The 20,018-nt window shown below is 37.4% G+C and overlaps 1 protein-coding gene across 1 annotated transcript in view; it reads left to right on the top strand.

The window, feature by feature from the left end:
* Positions 1 to 19,692, top strand: part of VWA3B (von Willebrand factor A domain containing 3B) — a 70,959-nt gene extending 51,267 nt beyond the window's left edge. Inside the window, 8 exon segments of the mRNA XM_035558092.1 lie at positions 1,433 to 1,652; positions 7,562 to 7,676; positions 8,802 to 8,926; positions 9,771 to 9,908; positions 10,433 to 10,530; positions 15,099 to 15,340; positions 18,046 to 18,048; positions 19,457 to 19,692. Of these exon segments, the coding sequence (XP_035413985.1) occupies positions 1,433 to 1,652; positions 7,562 to 7,676; positions 8,802 to 8,926; positions 9,771 to 9,908; positions 10,433 to 10,530; positions 15,099 to 15,340; positions 18,046 to 18,048; positions 19,457 to 19,692 (1,177 nt within the window).
* The last annotated feature ends 326 nt before the right edge of the window (positions 19,693 to 20,018 follow it).

The following is a 20,018-nucleotide window of genomic DNA, read 5'->3' as shown; positions in this document are numbered from 1 at the left end:
TCAGGGGTCTGTCCTTGGACTAATCCTGTTTAATATCTTTATCAATGACATAGACAGTGTGATTGAGTGCACCCTCTGCAAATTTGCAGAGGACACCAAGCTGAGTGCTGCACTTGATATGATAGAAGGAAGGGATGCCATCCAAAGGGACCTGGACAGGCTTGAGAAGTGGGCTCATGTGAACCTCATGAGGTTCAACAAATCTAAATGCAGGGTGCTGCACCTGGGCTGGGGCAATCCCGGACATGAATACAAACTGGGAGAACTCATTGAGAGCAGCCCTGTGGAAAAGGACTTGGGGGTTCTGTTGGATGAAAAGCTCAACATGAGCTGGCAGTGCATGCTTGCAGCCCAGAAGGCCAACTGCGTCCTGGGCAGCATCAACAGAGGAGTGGCCAGCAGGTCAAGGGAGGTGATTGTCCCCCTCTGCTCTGCCCTTGTGAAGGCCCACTTGGAGTCCTGCATCCAGGTGTGGGGCCCCCAGCACATGAAGGATGTGGGGCTGTTAGAACTGGTCCAGAGGAGGACCACAAAGATGATCGAGGGGCTGGAACACCTCTCCTATGAAGATAGGCTGAGAGAGCTGGGGCTGTTCAGCCTACAGAAGAGAAGGCTCTGGGGTGACCTCAATCGCAGCCTTTCAATACTTAAAGGGGTCTTACAAAAAGGGTGGAGAAGAACTCTTTACTTGAGATAATGATAGGACAAGGGGGAACGATTTTAAACTAAAAGAGGTGTGATTTAGATTACACGTTAGAAGGAAAATCTTCACTCAGAGGGTGGTGAGGCACTGGAACAGGTTGCCCAGAGAGGCTGTGGATGCCCCATCCCTGGAGGTGTTCAAGGCCAGGTTAGATGAGACCCTGAGCAACCTGGTCTAGTGAGTGCTGTCCCTGCCCGTGGCAGGGGGATTGGAACGAGGTGATCCTTGAGGTCCTTTCCAACCCAGGCCATTCTATGATTCTATGATTCATATGATTCTATGATCAATCAAGACTGATGCATCAAGTAAGGACTTAATTAGGCATCTAGTGCCATTTTAGGTTGTCTAGATGCTTGCCACTTCGTGCTAGCTGCTGCTCCAGAAGGACCAGAAATTTCCGTGATTTCTGGATCATGTCAGTAAATTCTTTATTGATGCCTCAGGTATTCTAGGACATCTAAAATAGCACCAAATGCTTATGCTCAGCCACTTAAATTGCTCTGTAGATGTCTTTCCTTGAGATGCAGTTTGGCCAGATGCAGTTGTTTGACTAAGTGTAATGGTAGCTAGATGAAATACAACAGCCTGTGTCACACAGAAGATAGATTGCATTTTTTGATGTTTTATTCTGCATTTAAATTTTGAATGTTGTGATTCTATTTGTAAAGTACTGTCAAAATTAAAATTTCTCCTACATGAAATTACAAATCTATTTATTTACTTTTAAAGATTTAAAGAGGATGGGCCAGTTCAATATATGGAGCATAAGGAAGCTTTGTTGGAGGCTTTAGAGAATTTGGGATGGCCAATATCCTATGAAGATGTAATATTGTTAGAAGACGAGATACTGGCAGCATTAACATATATTCAGCAGGCCTCTGATCTCCAGGAAGCTGTCAAAAAGGAAATTGAGGAGAACTCAGAATTACACATCAGCAAAAATAAAAAGGTACAGATTGGAAGGGCTTTTTTTTTTTTTTTCCAGATATTCATCTTCAGTATGTGCTTCTGCAGTAATTTTGTTCTGTGGTAATAACCTATGAACTAGGCATTTAATGTGATGCTATACAAATAGGGAGAGGAAAACAGTTAAAAAGAGAGCAAGGTGTCATGACTCTTTGGAAGTACTGGTGAAGCAGAACTTCTGCAGCTGAGAGCACTGCAGAAATTAAGCCTCTTTGAAACAAATCTGAGCAAAATATCATTATCTCCTCTGCAAGCACAAGAGAGATACATGAAAGGAGAGATTGAAGAGATATATGAAAGACAATTACGATACAAGTCTTGTGTTTGGGTTAATATCAGATAAACAGGGATAAAAGATCTTGTAATGTCAGAGTGGTTCATTGTAATCTTCTATGGTTATCTTTCTTCTAAAAGATGGAGAGAGGGGGTGAGATTCAGTTCTGTATTTAGACACTGAAATTTAGCTGTCTGTAAAATATAGGCATCGATATATGAACAGGTAGCTTATAAATTATGCCAAGTATCAGTATACACTAACAGGTCATGTGTAGAAACGTAGTGCCAGTATTAAAAAAGGCAATCTTTTCTTTTATCTGATATTTCTTGAGATATACCCCTCTTTTCATTGATATCAATAGTTTTCTTTAAAAGCTCTGGCCTTTTACATATGCTGACATAAATTATAAAAAATATTTGTATTAAATTGACAATAATATGGTAAGATAACACAGTCCATGTATGAAAATAAATGATTATGGGAAGGAACACATTAGTTTTCTGTAATTTTAGAGAATTTATTCCACTAAGAATGTGCATCTTAAAACATTTTAATGTCTTCAAAAAACAGGAGATGATCTTAATTCGTTTTACATTAGTCTGAAAATACTACATCACCAATAAAGTTATTTTGATTATTGATTTACCTCTGCCAGATAATGTCCCAGTATAAGAGTAGCAGAAACCTGTTCATGTTTCATTTGTTCACTCTGTAATTTTGCTGTTGCCTTGAAACACCAATGTGTACTTTCAGACATGATGTGATTAACATTGTGCAATCACTTATCCTGAGTCAACCTGCTTTAGGAGCCTAATCAGAGCACCATCTTCAGTAATTGCTAATCTGCAACTGAAAAGCTTGAAGAGTGAGAGGCAGAAATGCAGATGTAATTAGAATTCTGTTTATGTGGTGGAAAAAAAGAATAAAACATAAGCAAAAAGCTCTGGAGCCTTTTTAAAATGCTGCCGGAGGCTTTTCCAAGTGTGATTTCTATCTACAAAATGGGTATAAAAAAGTAAAGTGCCAGCTGAAATACATTACATTACTGTGAGGAAATAGCAGATATGACACTGAATGAAAATTACCACTGTAAGATAGTAGAAAAATCCCAATTATTCTGGAAGTCTACTTGACAAAGCAGACTTCTAAATTGCCTGCTATTTTTTTTACTAAACTCAACCCCCTTAGTTTTTAGCATTTAAGGGTTCTTAATTACCTTCACAACTTCTTAAAAGAATTAGTAAACCTTTTTTGGATGTCCTTGCTATGGGAGCTTTCTGTTTAAGCCTACAACTGAATTAATGGTCTGGTTATCCTCCCTCTGTGCTCTGACCTTCTTTGGGAGTTGTGTTCAGGCTGCTGTGTTTACTTATGTTTGAGAAATGTAGGCTATGTCAGTTCCTTATTGAAAGAGGGTAGAGTAGACATCTGTCTGCACAGGGCCATGAGATGACAGAAGACCTCTAGTGATGCAAGAAGTAAATGCTTTGGGAAATGAATAAACACATTTAATTATTATCAAGCAAAATATAAAACACTGAAAATTAAAGATTACCTAATTGAAGGGCTAATTGTAGACTGTATCTTATTTTACTCATTTTTTTTAAACTGTACAGATTAAAGTATGTGTTGACAAAAATCTTCCTCTTCAAGCTGGTACTTTTTTTTTTTTTTTTCAGTTGTTAAAAAATGAGGAATCTATAATTTTATTTGTTCTAATAAGTAACTGCTTTGACTTAAAATATTTGCATTTTGAACTTGCCAGGCATAACAATCAGCCATCATTTTTTATGATTTTTCTCACTGAATTATAAAAGTTGTTTACAACATGTTATTTTCACCTAGTAAAAGGATGTATTCAGGGTCCTCTATCCACTTCTCATTAGACCACGTAAGGTCTACTGGAGTCCTGGCATTACTATTCTTCAGACACAACCACTTCCAGGACAGTTTTTTGCATTCTGTTAATGGCCATCACTTTTTCATGTAAAATACTTCTTTCCCCAAGTGTCATAATCTTGCCTTTGGGCGTGATGAGGAACATTTCTCCTCATACTAAATATTTCTGTTTCTACACATCAATGGCCATCCAATTCTGCAGACAAAGAAACCTGCATTTGTTACTAAGGATCCACTCTAATTAAGAATATGTTTTTAAAAGTACTGTGCTTCCCTTAGGATAAGCTGAAATGTGCAAGACTTATGCTTGTTTGTGACCCTGTTGAATGGTCACCATGTAATAAAAAGAATTTGAAGTGGCTAATAAGCATAATGTGTTCTGTAAAGCTTGTTTATTTGGGTGGAAAGGGACCTCTAGTGGTTCACTAAGTCCATTCTTTCTGAAAAATGTTTCATATCTGATTGATTTAATTATTCCTAATGAAATATTTATAGCTGAGAAATTATTCTTTACAAGAATGGAAATTCTGTATCTCCCTTGGCAGTTTCTTCTATTTCCTGGTGTCCTAATTCTTACACTCCTTATTCTTCCACACCATTTAAGGATCACTAATCACTGTCTGTTGATACCTCTTTTATATTTCATATGCTTCCTAAGCAGCTTGGCATCTCCTGCCTTTGTTCTTGTAGCTCTTTGGGGAGACAAGGCAAAACAAGCATCCCAAAAAAGCATAACAACAAGAAAGTTATTAAGTAATTTTAATAATTACCTAGAAATGTTTTGTCAAATTTTCCATTGTCATCAATGGAGTAATACGTTGGACAAAGTGTGTAGCTACAAAAAGGTAGGGTCTTTGATAAAAATGGATTGTAGTCTATACAGAACAGGCTCGTTGCCACCAGCAGCATGGAAAGAGCAGAGGTTGTTTGGCTCTAAAGTATCAGGTTTGTGTAATGCCAAAGTTAGAGCCAGAGTCTGCTGATAGTCAGTCTTCCTGTCCATTCTCAAGTACAGTAGGAAGGTGCAAAAACTGATGTATTTGAAAAAGAATTTTAAAATACAGCGGGTATCGGCTGTGGGAAATGAAGTTACATACACCTCATGTGATCTGATGTATTGCCTTCAGCAGAAGCAGAGGTAAACAGGGTGGGATCCTTGTGATTTGGATGGGGCTCTTTTGTAACTAAAATACTGGACAATGTTATTCCAGAAATGGGCGCTCTGAGAGTGCCTGGGTCAATCGCACCGACTACCTAAAGGCTGTGTGGTAGTTAGGAGAGATGGATTTCACTTCACAAGGTCTTTCTGCACCACCCGAATTTTGCACTGCTCGGAGCCCTCCCTGGGGGTGCTCGCACAGCCTTTAGTAGCTGGGTTAATGTGGATTGCTGGAAGTTGCCCAAGTTATTAGTCAAGCATTACAAATTAGTTTAAAGTAAATATTCAGCACCAGCTGTCCCTCTAGAGCCTGAGGAATTAAGTAAATGGTTTACCCAAATACCTTTTTGTGTCTGTGGAGTTGGAAGTCTTTGCATTCAAGCCAGACTATATTAGGTTTTACTTTAAGCAGGCAGCTAAGCACTGTGAAGGGCCTTTGTTTTAGACTCAGTTTGAAAAATAGAGGTGTTGATATAGGTTATATTCTATAGGGGTAAAGAGTAAACTAGAAAAACAAAACAAAACAAAAAAAAAAAAACAACAGGTATCTCCCATTTAAAATATCTCCTTGCCTTTTTGTTCTGCTTTGCTTTGCTTATTTTGGGATTTGGATTTTTATTTTATTTTATTTATATTATTATTATTTTTTTTAGGATCCTGTATGATTTTTTATGTGGGAGATTGGGAAAAAAAGTTTGTAATAGTTACAGTGAAACTGAGAGCAAACAATTTAGTAATCGATTTCCTATCTTTTGCATCATAATTGCTTGTTAGGGCAAACCAATTATCAAAGCAAATATACCTTTTTTATGAAGAAAATCTCATCAGACAAGGAAGCAGATCATACTCATCTAGTATGCAGGGTTTTTTAGGACCATATGGACTGTGGTTATTTTTCAGAAATACAGTTGATAAATGGTGCATAGATATGTGGAAAAGTTTGAGATTTCAAAATGTATGTTTTTGTTACTCAGTGGAATTATAGTAGAGATGGATGCTTGAAAATTGTTTATGAGGTGAGCTAATAAGTAAGTGCTTTAGAAATTAACAGGCAAAAAGTGTTTTACTTCATGTTACACTTGCTTATAATTTACATTTAGAAGCATTATCATAAGCAGTATGGAGAAAATAATAGACATTCAAGAATTAATGTGCTATTGTTGTAGCAAATGCAAATGACATTGTTATTCTAGAGGATTGTATGTATAAAATATACTTTCAAAATACTGGGATTACAGACTTGTAAATGTTAAAAAGAAAAGGATTTTATATAATAATTTCTCTCATGTTTTTCAAGAAACCAAAATGTAAAGTATTCTTTCACATTCTGACATATACACACAATACCCTGATCCTCTCAAAGCTTGCAGTGAGAGGTGCCCTGAATGGGAAGAAATTTTTTGTTCTAGAGAAAAAAGGAAAATGATGCAGGAGTATGACTTATTTTAAAGGCAAGTAACAGTAAGACCCTGTGAAATGTGAATGTGAGCTATAAAAGGCTTTAGGGTAAAAGAACATAGCTGTAAAGTAAAGTACTCAAAATCTGGGAAAGCCGAACAGTATATTTCTATGTAAAGCCACTTGTGATTTGTGGTAGCTATTGGTGGTCTAGCTATTTTTCATATCCTTTGATTTCCACAATGCCATGCCTCAGTAACTGCGTGAGATCCATTGTGCTCTTTGCATTCTTTATTCAGTTACTGCTAATTGCAGTCCCTGCCTTCAACAAGGACTTGAACCAGTGTACATACAGACACCCCTTGGTATTTCTATCCTCACCATACAGTGCATAGTCCCCCAAACATCATTTAGGAGTGATCTGACAGTGTGATCTGGTCTTCTGTAGTCTGGGGGGTTGCCCTCCAGAGAGAAGAATACAAACTAAAAGGAAAGAATGATGGACAGTGGCAGCTCTGGAAAATGTGATTTAATATTTTGCTAAGCTGAAACATTTTAAACTTTTTGAAAAATTTAGTTTTGAGTTTATAGCTTGTAAATAAACAGTTTCCAAACACTTCATTTTTTTTTAATTTTATTTTACATTTTTGATTCCCTATTTGATATTTTTAATCAGTCATTCCATACAATGCTACCTTTTATAAAAATTAGATTATTGTGAAGACCCACCTATCTGGACAAAATGGATGTATGAAATGTTCACTTGTCTTGCAAAATCAGTGGATTTTTTCTTTAGCTCATTCTTGAATGTGAATTGTCTGACTTTTTACATTATTTCCTAGGAAAACAGCAGCCAGAGCCATAATCATCAAGGTAAATTTCTGCCTGAATATTTAAAAGTCCAAGTATCATTATGACCATATTAAACAGGATTTAATAGTGAAAACTCTTAGGTAGTCTTATCCATGAGAGCTTCCTGTAATGAACTTGTTCTGTTTATAACTATTATGAATATTTAAAACAATCCAATTCACTGTGAATCATCAACAGAGTTTATTACATTAAATTGCCTAAACTGAAGTCGGTTCCAAAGAATAGGTTCAGGCTGACTGGTTGGTTGTTGTGAAAAAAATATATATATAATTGTGTCAAATTACAGAGACTTGAAACTGTGAAGACAAAGTCTAAAAAAACACAAAAAGACAAAGTATTTGTGACTCTCAAAAGCCAAAAGGTGATTGCAAGATCAGACGTCACAGGATTTTATTATCCAGGTATGTATTTTTGTCCACATTTCAAATACTTTTTAGAGTTTCCTAGTACTGATAAAATATTACTTCAGGTTGTGTTTGGCTACTTCTGTTGTAGTCACGTTTAATATTGATTATATTACATGTGCATATTCATGAAAAATGAATATATATCTTGTGTGCAAATATATACATTTATAGAAAGACATACATTTTGTATGATTAGAAGACAATGTTTCATTGCTACAGTTTTATTTCTGTTCTTCAAACAGTTTCATTTCTATAAGAAGAGTGTGGAAGAAAATAATTTTAAATAACAGTAGCAGAGAGTATTATAGAATCACAGATTGGTTTGCTTTGGAAGGGACTTTAAAGACCACCCAGTTCCAACCCTCCACTATGGGCAGGGACACCTCTCACTAGACCAGGTTGAATGTATCAGCCTCCCTCAATTGTTTCTGTTGAGCATTTGTCAAAGGTTGAGATTTTGCGTGCATTCAAAGAATTCACCAAATGCTTCCACCTTTCTGTTGAGCTTTAAGCCAGAATGGTTATTAGGTAAAACGTGTTCTGTTTTTTCTTAATGAATAAATCATACTTATAAGCAGGCTTTGCTATGGGAAAAAGAAAGTACCATGGCCAATTCTTCTCATGTTCTTTTGTATCTCGGCTAGCTGTATTTTTATGCTTACTCTGCTCTCTCCATTTAGAAAGAGGGATCTGAGGCATAGCAACTACATATGGAGGGGGTGTATGCATGTGTAGTCAGGAAGTCCATTATTTTTGTGTTACCTTCACTTGTGTGTTTTTTTTTTTTTAATTTGTGTATTTTATCTGTGATAATAGATTTATTGTGAACAATCAGCCACCTGATTGTCTTATAAATGTCATGCCTGCACTAGAAAATTATTCTTTGTTTTAGTTTTATGGTGTTATTTAGAATGCTTAGTAAGACTATTTTTTTCAGGTACAATTTCTCTTCTGTCCCAATACAATTTATCCTGGCTAAATGAAAATGAGGAATGTATAGTATAGATATGTTTGCCCTCAGTGTTGTGTGGCAGTCTACAGAATTTTTTTTTTTTTATATTTTTTCACAAGGGATAAAAGAAAAAATAATGCTAACATTTTATTATGTTGTTCTTTCAGGAACTGTGACAAAGAATATCAGTTCTACCTGCACACTTGTTGACTTAAGTCATGGGGAGACGTGGATCGTACCTCTGAAGTTCATTATACCTGTGGGAGGTGCTATGCCATGCACATATCTACAGGTGAAAAATTTTATATTTTTTATGATAGCTAATACACATTTTGAATTTTGTCCCTTTGGTTACATACAGAATAAATTATGTTAATTTTTAATATATATTTTAAATGCGTTATTTCTTTTAAAGAAGAGTCTATAGTGAGAGTAATATCTCCATTTCCATGTTATTTTCAACATACTATTTTTTATTTGTTTGGAATTATATTGAAAATGACAGTTGTATTGATTGTAATTTTATTCCTTTGTTTCTGAGAAGTCTGTATTATTTTCTTTATAGAACATGAGTATTTGGCCACCTCAAGAAGAAATGGAAGATACTTAAAACCAAAATGTATTGTTCCCTAGTTCACAGCTTAAGAACTGGGGAGAACCCTTTATACACAATGCAGTGTACAGCAGGTTCTAACCATATAATTTGATTTAAAGAAAATTGCAACTTCCACATTCATTTTAAAAATGATTTTGTATAAATCAGTTACATATGCAATCCTCTAAAATTCCTGAGGTTAGTTTAAAAGCTTACTAAAAATGTGTAAATTTGAGCAGGGCTAAAGGGGATGAAGAACTGGAAGAATTTTCTCATTCTGTTCAACTTGCTAGTTGAGCCCTGGTGCATTTACTAGGGCTTTGTCCTTTATTTTTGCTTTGTGTTCTCCCCCGATTCAATGGAAATTATGAGTACATGCAAGGACCAAGTTCCTCTCCTTTCCTTTTAAAGATCCATATTAAATCATGGGAACATATTAGAATGATGATTCATGTATAAATATCTTAGTATTTGTCTTTTAGGTCTTGTAAAACTCACAAGCTACATGGTTGTTGTTAACCAAAGCTTTCCTGGTGTGCAGGTCGGAGACTATGTATTTGCCAGAACTGGGACACAGACAGGAAACTATTATTATGTGCCTGCCATTGTCATAGCAACACCAAAGAGCGTGAATGTGGGTGCTAAACTCTACACAGTTCTGATGTTCGACAACAGGAAAGTAAGTTTCCAAGAGGAAACCAATTTGGCAATGCTATTACCAGCATTCTGGTTTTTATGAGGCAAGTACAATTTTCCAGGCTAATGAGGCCACTGTCCCATTCCCTGTCTCCAGCTAACCAAAGTAAATGAGATTTCAGGGCTTAATGAAGAGCCCATGCAATAAACATTAAAAGTGAAATTCTGTAGGATAATTTATTCTTAAGCCAAGTGCTGTTCTTTCCTCTATAATCCATTTGGTGGCTTTCACAAGCTCCATGCTGCTAAAATGAGAAATACAGAGCTTTTAATCACAGTCAGTACAATCTTCAGTTCATTTCATTAGGTTTGTTTGTTTGTAAGCCATTATGATAATTTCACTGTATTTTTCATAGTGCAACATTAAGAAAATGTATATTGTACTTAAAATTTTCATCTTTAGAGGCTGATTACAGTTGCATTAAAACAGTTGGCTTTTTATACATATATTTCTTCATTGTTTCTGAGCTTTAGATGTAAATTAGATGAATGTTGATGGTATTGCAGGAACACTGTGTAAGAAGTGGGCTTATTAAAATCAGCCAAACGAAGTATGCCTTTTCCTGTCAGTACATAAGAATGGTGCAGAAGGTGGATTATACGATGTGAGTATGCTTGAACCTAAAAATAAAATAGTTATTTTACATGAATCTTGAATATTGCACTTTTGGTCCAACTATGCTGTCAGGTTTCCATACATAATACTCAAATTACTGTTGTCATGAACTGGTTTGCTCTAAACATGTAACCAAGTGATTTGACCCACATGCATGTGCTGGAGAAGAGCCTTAACTATCTGTTCCACCATTTTATTATCTGGCAATTTGTTGTCCTGTTTTTACTTTGGGAAAAAAATGAAGGTGTGTGATGGCTTGAAGCTTAGCACCAGGAATTTGTTAGAGGGTTGCTGAAAGGTGAGATGAAGTTTTGATGTGTCAAAGACTGTGTCTTTCTTTTAAGATATTTACTGTGATATAAAGCTATGCATGAAATCAAGAGTTGTCTCTAAGATATGGAATCTTCTACTGGGCTTAAATCTGAGGAAAGATGGAAGAGAGTGTGTAGGATGAATGTGAGCCCCTACTTAAGTTCTGCAGAACTAAGTACAGCAGGGAGAATATTTTTCTGGTGTGAAGTGTGTGGTGAATGTGCAGTGTTTCCAAGTGATTGTGGATTACTCTTTCATCTTTTATAAAGTTCTAGGTTAATCCATTTGAAATAGCATGGAATTGTGATAAACTTCACAGCACCAACAGTATGACAGACAGCAACAACAGATCTCACGAAGTAATATAAGGTCAGAAGAATCATCTGCGGACATTTCCCCAGAATATAATCCTAGCTTCCTGCAATTTGTGATTTAAAGATTTTTCTGAATCAGAATTGGAGTCTCTGGATTAAACAGACCTTGATGGATTTTTCTTCCATGACTTTGTGCAGGAGTTACAGTTTGTGTGAGGGAAACATAGGCTTGTGTTTTGAATCTTCCATCAGCCTTGATATCCCATAGGGACTCCAGGCTGAGTCCATGTATATCAGCTCATCATTGGCACTGCTGCCATGGAACCTCGTCAAAGGAGATTTCTTCTATAGAGTTTTCATGAACAGGACAAATCCCACCTTTAAAGGCAATTTTTAAAAAGTTCTTCATCTTTATGGAAATGTTCTAATATGATGGCCAATGTTAAATATATACATATATAAATGGTGAGTGGCCAAGTGCAAGGTCCTGCACCTGAGCCGGGGCAATACTAAGCACAAATACAGGCTGGGTGGAGAAAGGTTTGAGAGCAGCTCTGAGGAGAAGGACCTGGGGGTACTGGTGGATGAAAACTCAACATGAGCCAGCAATGTGCATTTGCAGCCCAGAAAGCCAACTGCGTCCTGGCCTGCATCAAAAGAAGCGTGGCCAGCAGGTCCAGGGAGGTGATTGTCCCTTTCTTACTTCACTCTCATGATACCCCACCCAGAGTACTGCATTCGGCTCTGGCACTCCAGCACAAGAAGGACATGGAAGTATTAGAACACATCCAGAGGAGGGCCATGAGGATGATCAGAGGGCTGGAGCACCTCTCCTACAAAGAGAGGCTGAGGGACTTGGGGTTGTTCAGCCTGGAGACGGGAAGGCCCCAGGGAGACCTTACAGTGGCCTTCCAGGCCTACGAGAAAGCTGGTGAAGGACTCTTTGTCAGGGCGTGTAGTGATAGGACAAGGAGTAATGGCTTTAAACTAGAAGAGGATAAGTTTAGAGCAGTTATTTGGAAGAAAGTTTTCACTCAGAAGGTGGTGAGGCACTGGAACGGGTTGCCCAGAGAAGCTGTGGATGCCCCATCCCTGGAGGTGTTCAAGGCCAGATTGGATGGGGCTTTGAGTGACCTGGTCTGGTGGGAGGTGCCCCTGCCAAGGCAGAGGAGTTGAAATCAGATGATCTTTAAGGTCCCTTCCAATCCAAACCATTCTGTGATTCTATGAGTGTACCAGCAGTGGGCTGATCTGTGGATTCCATGAAAATGACAGGAAAAAAACCCACAACACTAATTCAAGCCTTAAGTCTGTGGTTCTCACACAACTTCTAGTAATGATTCCACTGCTGTTTGAAAATCCCTCATTACATCTAGGTTTACTTTTGAGTGAAAAGAGGCTTGGCTACCATCATGTAAACCTAAATGTAATGATTTCCTATGTAATACATACAAGCAGTTGAAAAGAGGCAGAAATAATTGAGCTGAGAAATATAATTGAGTCTTTCCCTTCCATTGAGAGTAGTATTATATTCCAAATGAGATACTTGTTGTGGTTTAACCCGGCCTGAAACCAGGACAATACTGTATTCTGAAAAGATATGACTAAATGCAGCAATAAGAATGGCTTCTATTCTATATGTTTTTTTTCACGATTAATTTCTTTAACATGAAATTTAACATTCATTCTCCAAACAGACTTTATTGGCAAGCTGACTTGCTATTGTTATGTACAACTGATAAGAAAATTGAGTTATTCACTGGTAAACAAAAGGATTCTGGAAAACTGACTGAACTGTATGCACTACATTTTTTTGCAAATTAGAAATAAATGTATTCATTAAACCTAAATTTTAGATGAAGTGATATCAAACCTGGCATATGTCTCAGTAAAATAGTATGTAAAGCTGCATATTCAATTCATATTAGTTGTGAATTTATATATTGTGTTTCCAGCTTGTAAACACTTGTTTGGTTGTATAAACACCAAATATATTTATGACACAAAGCTGAGTGGGAGCGTTGATCTGCTCAGGGATAGGAGGGCTCTGCAGAGGGCTCTGGGTAGACTGGACCAATGGGGCTGGGTCCTGCACTTGAGGCACAACAACCCCTTGAAGCACTACAGGCTGGGGGAAGAGTGCTGGGAAGAACTGTGCTCACTGGGCCTCATCCCCTGGTTGTCTTGCATGTGCTGTGAATATATTTCTCTCATTTTTTTCCCCATTATATATAATTTCTATTTCTGCTGAATTTTTAGTTTCAAGAATTAACAATAGAAGCCTAGTACTCTAGAAGTTTTATAGGTAAGAGCCTTTTAAATTTCCAATGAAGAATTGTAAATTTCCCAGCTTGGAGCTGTAATGCTCTACTGTAAATTGCTTTGTGAGCTATAGAAAGACAGTTTCTGACAGTGCATTTACCAATTCAGAATATTCTCCTTCTGCTTGTAACATTTTCAGCTAGGTTTTGAGTTCTCTCTAGAGCCACATATTTGTGAAGTGAAATCCCATTCTTCTTTTGCTTAGTATGTTACTGTAGTATCATATAGACATACATAATGTTCTCTTCTGGGCACTGACTACATTAACTCAGTGGCTGCATGATAAAAAGCCGGCACTGGCTATGATTTTACTTCGTATTTTTTTCTTTCTGTAACCAGAATGCTGTGTTGAATGATTGTTTTCCTTTTATGAGGAGGTTTGCATTCAAAGCCATTAGACAACCGTTTCATTAGTTGCACATTATCTAGTTACTAATGTTAGCAATGCTATGGCAGTGATCCAGCCCAGATTGAGTTGGTGTTTCCATTAGAGCCCCCACTTTTCAGGGAGCATGGAAATGCACTTCCAGCTGAAATGTACTATTTATTATTTCTATTATATTCTATTATTTCTATTATTTTCTTTTTTCTATTTCTATTATTCTATTTTTTCTCAAAGCAAGATGATTCTTTTGTGCTAATTCCTACCTGTAGAAGTAAGGAACCAAAAAGTAAAATGGATAGCCCAGGCTACCCTGTTGACAGGGAGTGCACATGGGAATTGTATTCCAATAGCTGGTCTAAATTTTCAGCTCTGGGTTTTTTGGGATTATCTTTTTGATGTTTTTTTATGTGGTGTGTATTTGGGGTCATGTTTTATTTGTTAATCTTTAGAGGTACTAATATAGATCTCATTTTAATGAGATGCTAGCATCTGCTTGGGGTGTTTTCCTGTTGTCACAGTAGAAAAAAATAATTACAGCAGAAGGACTCTGCAAATGTAACTATCAAATTCCATACACAAAATAAAATACTATGTGCTCTGTGACCTAATCATAAAAGACAGTTGGTGCCTAAATCCTGTGTAGAGTCACAAGGTAGACAGAACTAGGGACCAGACAGAAAGGTATTTAGGACCCTTTCTTGTATGATGTCAGTAAAGCTGGGTGCCTAAGTACTTGTTTCAATTTTACTTAATTTCTGATAATCTGGGGTTTAGTGCAGTCAAGGAGACATCTGTTACTGTATTTTGCATTATAACTATTCTGGAAACTTTAGAAAGCTCAAGAGCAGAGTGGGAATGGACTCTATGAAAGATATGAAGGGTATCAATTCTTGCTGAACTGTATTAGAATTGAGGTTAACAGGAATACTGTACAGTTTTTTAAAGGATAAATAATTGTATGCAATAGTTTAGCAAAGTATATAGTATCCTCAGAAATAAAACACAAACAGTGCATGCTATCTTTTAGGTTATTCTTTCCTTATTTTATAGCTAAAAGGGAAATGGGATTGTAAGATGCTTGAGCCCTGTCAAGTGCTCAAGAGTGTAAGTCCTCTTGTCAGCACTGTGAAATGTGGGAGAGGGCAAAATCTATACCATGTTAAAAAGGATTTAAAATAGTATATGATAGGTGAGCTTAGTGCATTTCCTTCTTTAACTTTCTAGCCCAGATAAAGAGACCCCAAAGCCATATCCACACTCATCTTTGGAAGATGAAGGAGGAGACGAAGCAAGCAGAAGTGTTGTGAAAGAAGATAGAGGAAAACAGAAAAAGAAGAGGAGAGCAGAGGACAAAAGACATGCAAGGGGGAGGATGTTGGACTCAGATGATGTTTTGATTTTTTCCAGGAGGGAAGTAAAACAAAGAGAAAGAAATTCACTGCCTAGCAATGAAGAAGAATTTAAAGGTAACTTAATAGACTCTGGAAAATCATGAATGTTGGGGACTAAACAGATCTCACAGGTCTTTAGTTTATCCCCACAAAAGGAACAAGGGTTCTACATTATCTTTCCTGGGTGTTGGACCATCCTGCTTTCCCTTGTCCTATGTGATGGGGTTCTTCCACCTCCTTTGAATACTATTCTTAATGCCGATCATTTTCTGCATATTTCCACAGCAAAGGGAAGAACTAAATAAAGCATGTTCTGGCATATGCTTCCTTAATTTCCCTAACATTTGTAGCATCAGTGAAGATGCAGTAATATCAGCCTTAGTACCTGCTAGTAAGCAGAGTATAAATTGAGATCCTTCTGTTACTTGTTAGATTAAACGTACATCTGTATTGCCGACATTAAATTAGCACATAGTTTAGAGAATAAATTGCTTTTAGTGTCTGAGCTCATTAATTAATCCAAATTAATTAATTAATTACTCACAGAAGTTGTGGGTTATAGAGTCGCTCAATTACCATGTTGTCAATGTACTTGATTTAGGTCCTCTGGACTTTTCTTCTGTGTTCACAGTCATCTTTTAGTAGTTGTCTTCAAATTGCATATATTGAGCATTATGGTACAACTGCGTTTTAGGAGTTATATGAGAAGAGAGGTGTTGGGCTTGCCCTGTAGCTGTGTGAGAGTCCACAGCTTCCACAGATAGGTCTACTTTACTAGAAATGCTCAGTTATCTCAGACTCTTCCCTCTTGGACATCTTGAGATGCAGATGCTGAGTAAATGTGAAATAATGCTGACGTGATCAGCAAAATGCTGTTATTGATTCCATGCAGGTTGAAGGAAAGACGAAACAAAAACAGTGTGTATCTATCACTTTAATCCTTCCCAGCCTTAACAAGTAGTCTCATGGTGTTCTGTCAAGACTCTGTCAAGACTTCAAGGTGGAATGCAGGTTGAACATGCTGTTCTCTTCTGATGGCACCAAGGACATTGTTGGCTTTCTTTGCTTGAATTTATTACTATTTGCTTATCCTTCTGTGTCTTATTAGAAAGAGGAAAGTCAAAGAGCTGGTAAAAATATTAAGTAAGACTATATGGTCATCATCACAGGGTTTCATCAGGTACCTCATTATATAATCTCCATATGTGATTGTGTATTTATCCTCTTTGGGAGTAGATATTTGTTCCATTTTCAAACTATGCTAATGATTTCATAGCATTTTGTATATATAACTTTGTAAACTAGACCAAATATGCAATTGAATCCCTGATACACACATTTGTTTTAACTATGTGTGTGCTTTAATTATCTTTGGATTGTATTTTGTAACTCCTCCATGAGTAAATCAGCATGTCTTCCTACTTCTTACAAATGGTTCTGCTGACTTTATGTGTACATTTCTTTACTGTTCCATGAGGAATTAAGTTCTCCTGAACATTAATGAGCATTGCCCAATATAGAGATGGATTTTTGTGCTCACCAAGATAATGTGGATTCAGCAACACGGTTCTCATATAGGTGGTTGATGAAGCCTTTTATTTCCGTGAAGCCTTATATTTCCACAGGGATTTGAGTACTGAGTGATTAATGGAGTGTGTTGGAGTGTTTGTGATTTGGTTCGTGCTGTGCTAAAGTATTTCTCATTGTTAGGAGGAATCAACAACCCTCTCCTATTGTTCCCACTCAGGGAAACAACATTAACAGAAATGAATAAAGCTTAAGTAGTTGTATTAGTTATTTAGTGTATATTGGCTTCATTATTGTGTGGATGTGTAATTTTGTCTTATTTATTCCAGAACTATTATATTTAACGCAGTATTATTTTTATATGCATGCCTACTTCTCCTATTGTGTTAGCTACTTCTGCATGTTTATAGAAGAGTGAATGAAGTCCTGGCAAATTCCTGCTAATTTTTAGTGAGCCAAGGAATCTTTGTCTTGGTAGATCTAATGAAACTATCTGATTGAACAAGATCACAAATCTTTATTTTCTCATTGGTTATTGTAATGATTGTTTTTATAGACACTTTAAGAACATGCATTTGTTTCCATTGAAAAATTCTTTTATTTGCCTTTCTAGTCTTCTCTCTGTTCTATAATGCCTACAATAAATGTTCTTTTCATATGTTTCTGGGTTGATTTTTCCAAAGTGGTTATCTGGTAAAAAAAATAAAAAATATAAGATCAGAAAACAGTTCTAAGTGAAGTACAGGTGGGATACACAGTAGTAGACTGCAGTGCCTGATGTTGTAGTAAATTATAGCTAATGGAGCCCGAACTTCCTTTTTAATTTATAAAGAGGTGTGACTTGAAGCAGTTACACTGATTATTACGATAACTGCCAATATGGGGTAGGTGGGAGAACTTTGAAAATGATAATTTTCTATCCTTTTCTGCAGCAAATCGTAGTTCCGTTGAATTGGGTTCAAGTGTGTAACAGCTGTGGCACCTGGCAGTCTAGGGGATTGGCTGGATTTCCCACAGCAGGATTTCACATTTTTAGCACCCGCTTGTTTCCCAGTCTCATTTTCCAGGTAGTTCATTCAACATTTGGAGAAGGCTGTCATTATAAGGCAGTGTTCCCATCTGTTGGTCATGGCTTGTTTAATAAGCAGTTGATGTCAATTCAACTATGCTTGCATCTGTTACTTAGAGCAGCTGTGTGTTGTCGAGGGCTCCCCAACAGCCTCCAGATTTAGCTCTTGCTTTTCTATTGATAGCACGTTACAGCTTGTCCCAAATGATTCTCTCCTTGTCAGGGTTGTCTGTTCATCTAAAGAGGAAAGTATGTTAAAGTAGGAGTCATCTGTGCTGCCATAAAGAATGAAACATAATGGAAACAGATGTGCAAGGGAAGAAGGCGTAGTCTCACTGGTGTAGGCATGTGTTAGGGTAGTTGAGGGGGAAGAGAAAAAACAATTTTTTCCAGATTCTGGTAGCAAGACCAGAATGGCTTATTTTAACATCCTTATAAGGTACACAGGGAGAATGTGCATTGGGTAAGGAAAATAAATGGTTTGTGAATTGTATGTGATGGAGAACACTCATATAGCAGCATATCTTTCGTTTTATTCAAGGTAGCAGTATGGCTGCAGTAGCTTTCAGTATTTTAGTCCAACAATGTTTTTCTACTGCAGAGTACAGACAGACACCTTCAGCTTTTAGGATACAATCCAGAAATTTCCTGAACCTCACACAGGTGAACTTCAAGTTGCCCAAGGAGAATCAAAACGCGTCTTTCATGTATCTAAATGCTGATGTTGTGCATGCATAAGACAATTTTCAAAGGCACATTTCTGATTTTTAAGCTTCAGATTTTTCGGTGGTTTCCAGGGGTGATTGACATTTCTAAAACCAATCATACTCATACCTCATACTCCCCATGTACTCCATCTGTGTTGTTTCTTCCCACCCTCTGTACCACGTCTTTGTTCTTCAGCTACCTCTCCTACAGTTTTGTTTTCCACTATATAGATGTTTCTTACATGATCATTTAAAACCAAATAATGCCCTCCCCCAAAACCCAAACAGACCATAAAGAACTATGTGAAGCAAAACAGAGTATACAACTTTGTTTACTTTTTTTTCTTTTTTTTTTTTTTCCTGTTTGTTGTTGTTTTTTCTCTCCTTCATTTTTCCTCCTGGTTCTGATCTTTTGCCATTCATTCATTATGGTTATAATTTTTTGTGCCGTAAGAGTACTTAGTGGTCAGTTCAATATGATTGTAACAAGTGGCTTTTCAGCCACGCGGTATTGTTAATAGCAAACCAGAGAAGCTGATAGTGGTCATACTGGGTCCCTGTAGCCCAAAGTCCTGTCCCCAGCAGTGGCCAGGAGATGATTCCTGAGGAAGAGACCAGAGGCTGGCATGTGAATACCTCAGCTACAAGCTTAGAGAATGATAATGCTTAAAAAGACTGCTTTGAACTTGGGAGGGTGAAAGAAAAAAGCAAAGCAGTGTAAGGCCTACTTACACAAAACTACTGTGCTGTGACCATGGTCATGGAGTCATTTGTTGCACGATAAATTTCAGTGTGTGGGTGGGTGGGTGGGCAGGGGCTGAACTGTTATATCTGAGCTCATGGAGGGTCACTATTCTCTCTCAGTAAAGAGTACCTTTTCTCCCTTAGCTTCTTCCTCCATTTCGTCATCCTGGTGTTCATCAAGGTGTCAAGCTCCACTGTCGCCAAGTGCTTCAACTCCCAGCTCACCGGAGCATCCCTGTTGCTTGCACTGTCCTGCTGTAGAAAAGTCTCCGGAGCCTGGTAAAAGCAGCACCATTAGAATTATTGCTGCCGACCCAGAGCAGCAAGGATTGGCGGGACAGCCTCAGCACCACTACGCAGAGCAAAGGAAGCTACGATAAGAGTGCGTGATAAAGCTGGTGAGGAGTGGATGAAGACGCAGATGGGAAAGATTTTTAGCACCTACAACTGTGAAATGTTATTCCTTCAATCTGAAATAAACTGACTAGTCAATGCTAAAATATTTATGATTTTGCAGGCTTACTTTGGAGGTATGAGAGAGAAACAGTGTCAGAGGTGCAGCTGTGCTGCTGAATAGTATTAAAATTAGGAGATTCTCTGTCTAACAAATGTAATGTGGTATTCACTTTGGCAGACGTGACATTTGAAGTGGCACAAGGCAGGGGGGACATAGTGTGTTTAGGGTGAAGGTGCAGAGCTTACCAAG

The sequence above is a fragment of the Cygnus atratus genome, chromosome 1, assembly GCF_013377495.2.
Source record: "Cygnus atratus isolate AKBS03 ecotype Queensland, Australia chromosome 1, CAtr_DNAZoo_HiC_assembly, whole genome shotgun sequence".
Lineage (NCBI taxonomy): Eukaryota > Metazoa > Chordata > Aves > Anseriformes > Anatidae > Cygnus > Cygnus atratus.
The sequence above is the reverse complement of the archived record's forward strand: the minus strand, read 5'-3'. Positions and strand labels throughout refer to the sequence as shown.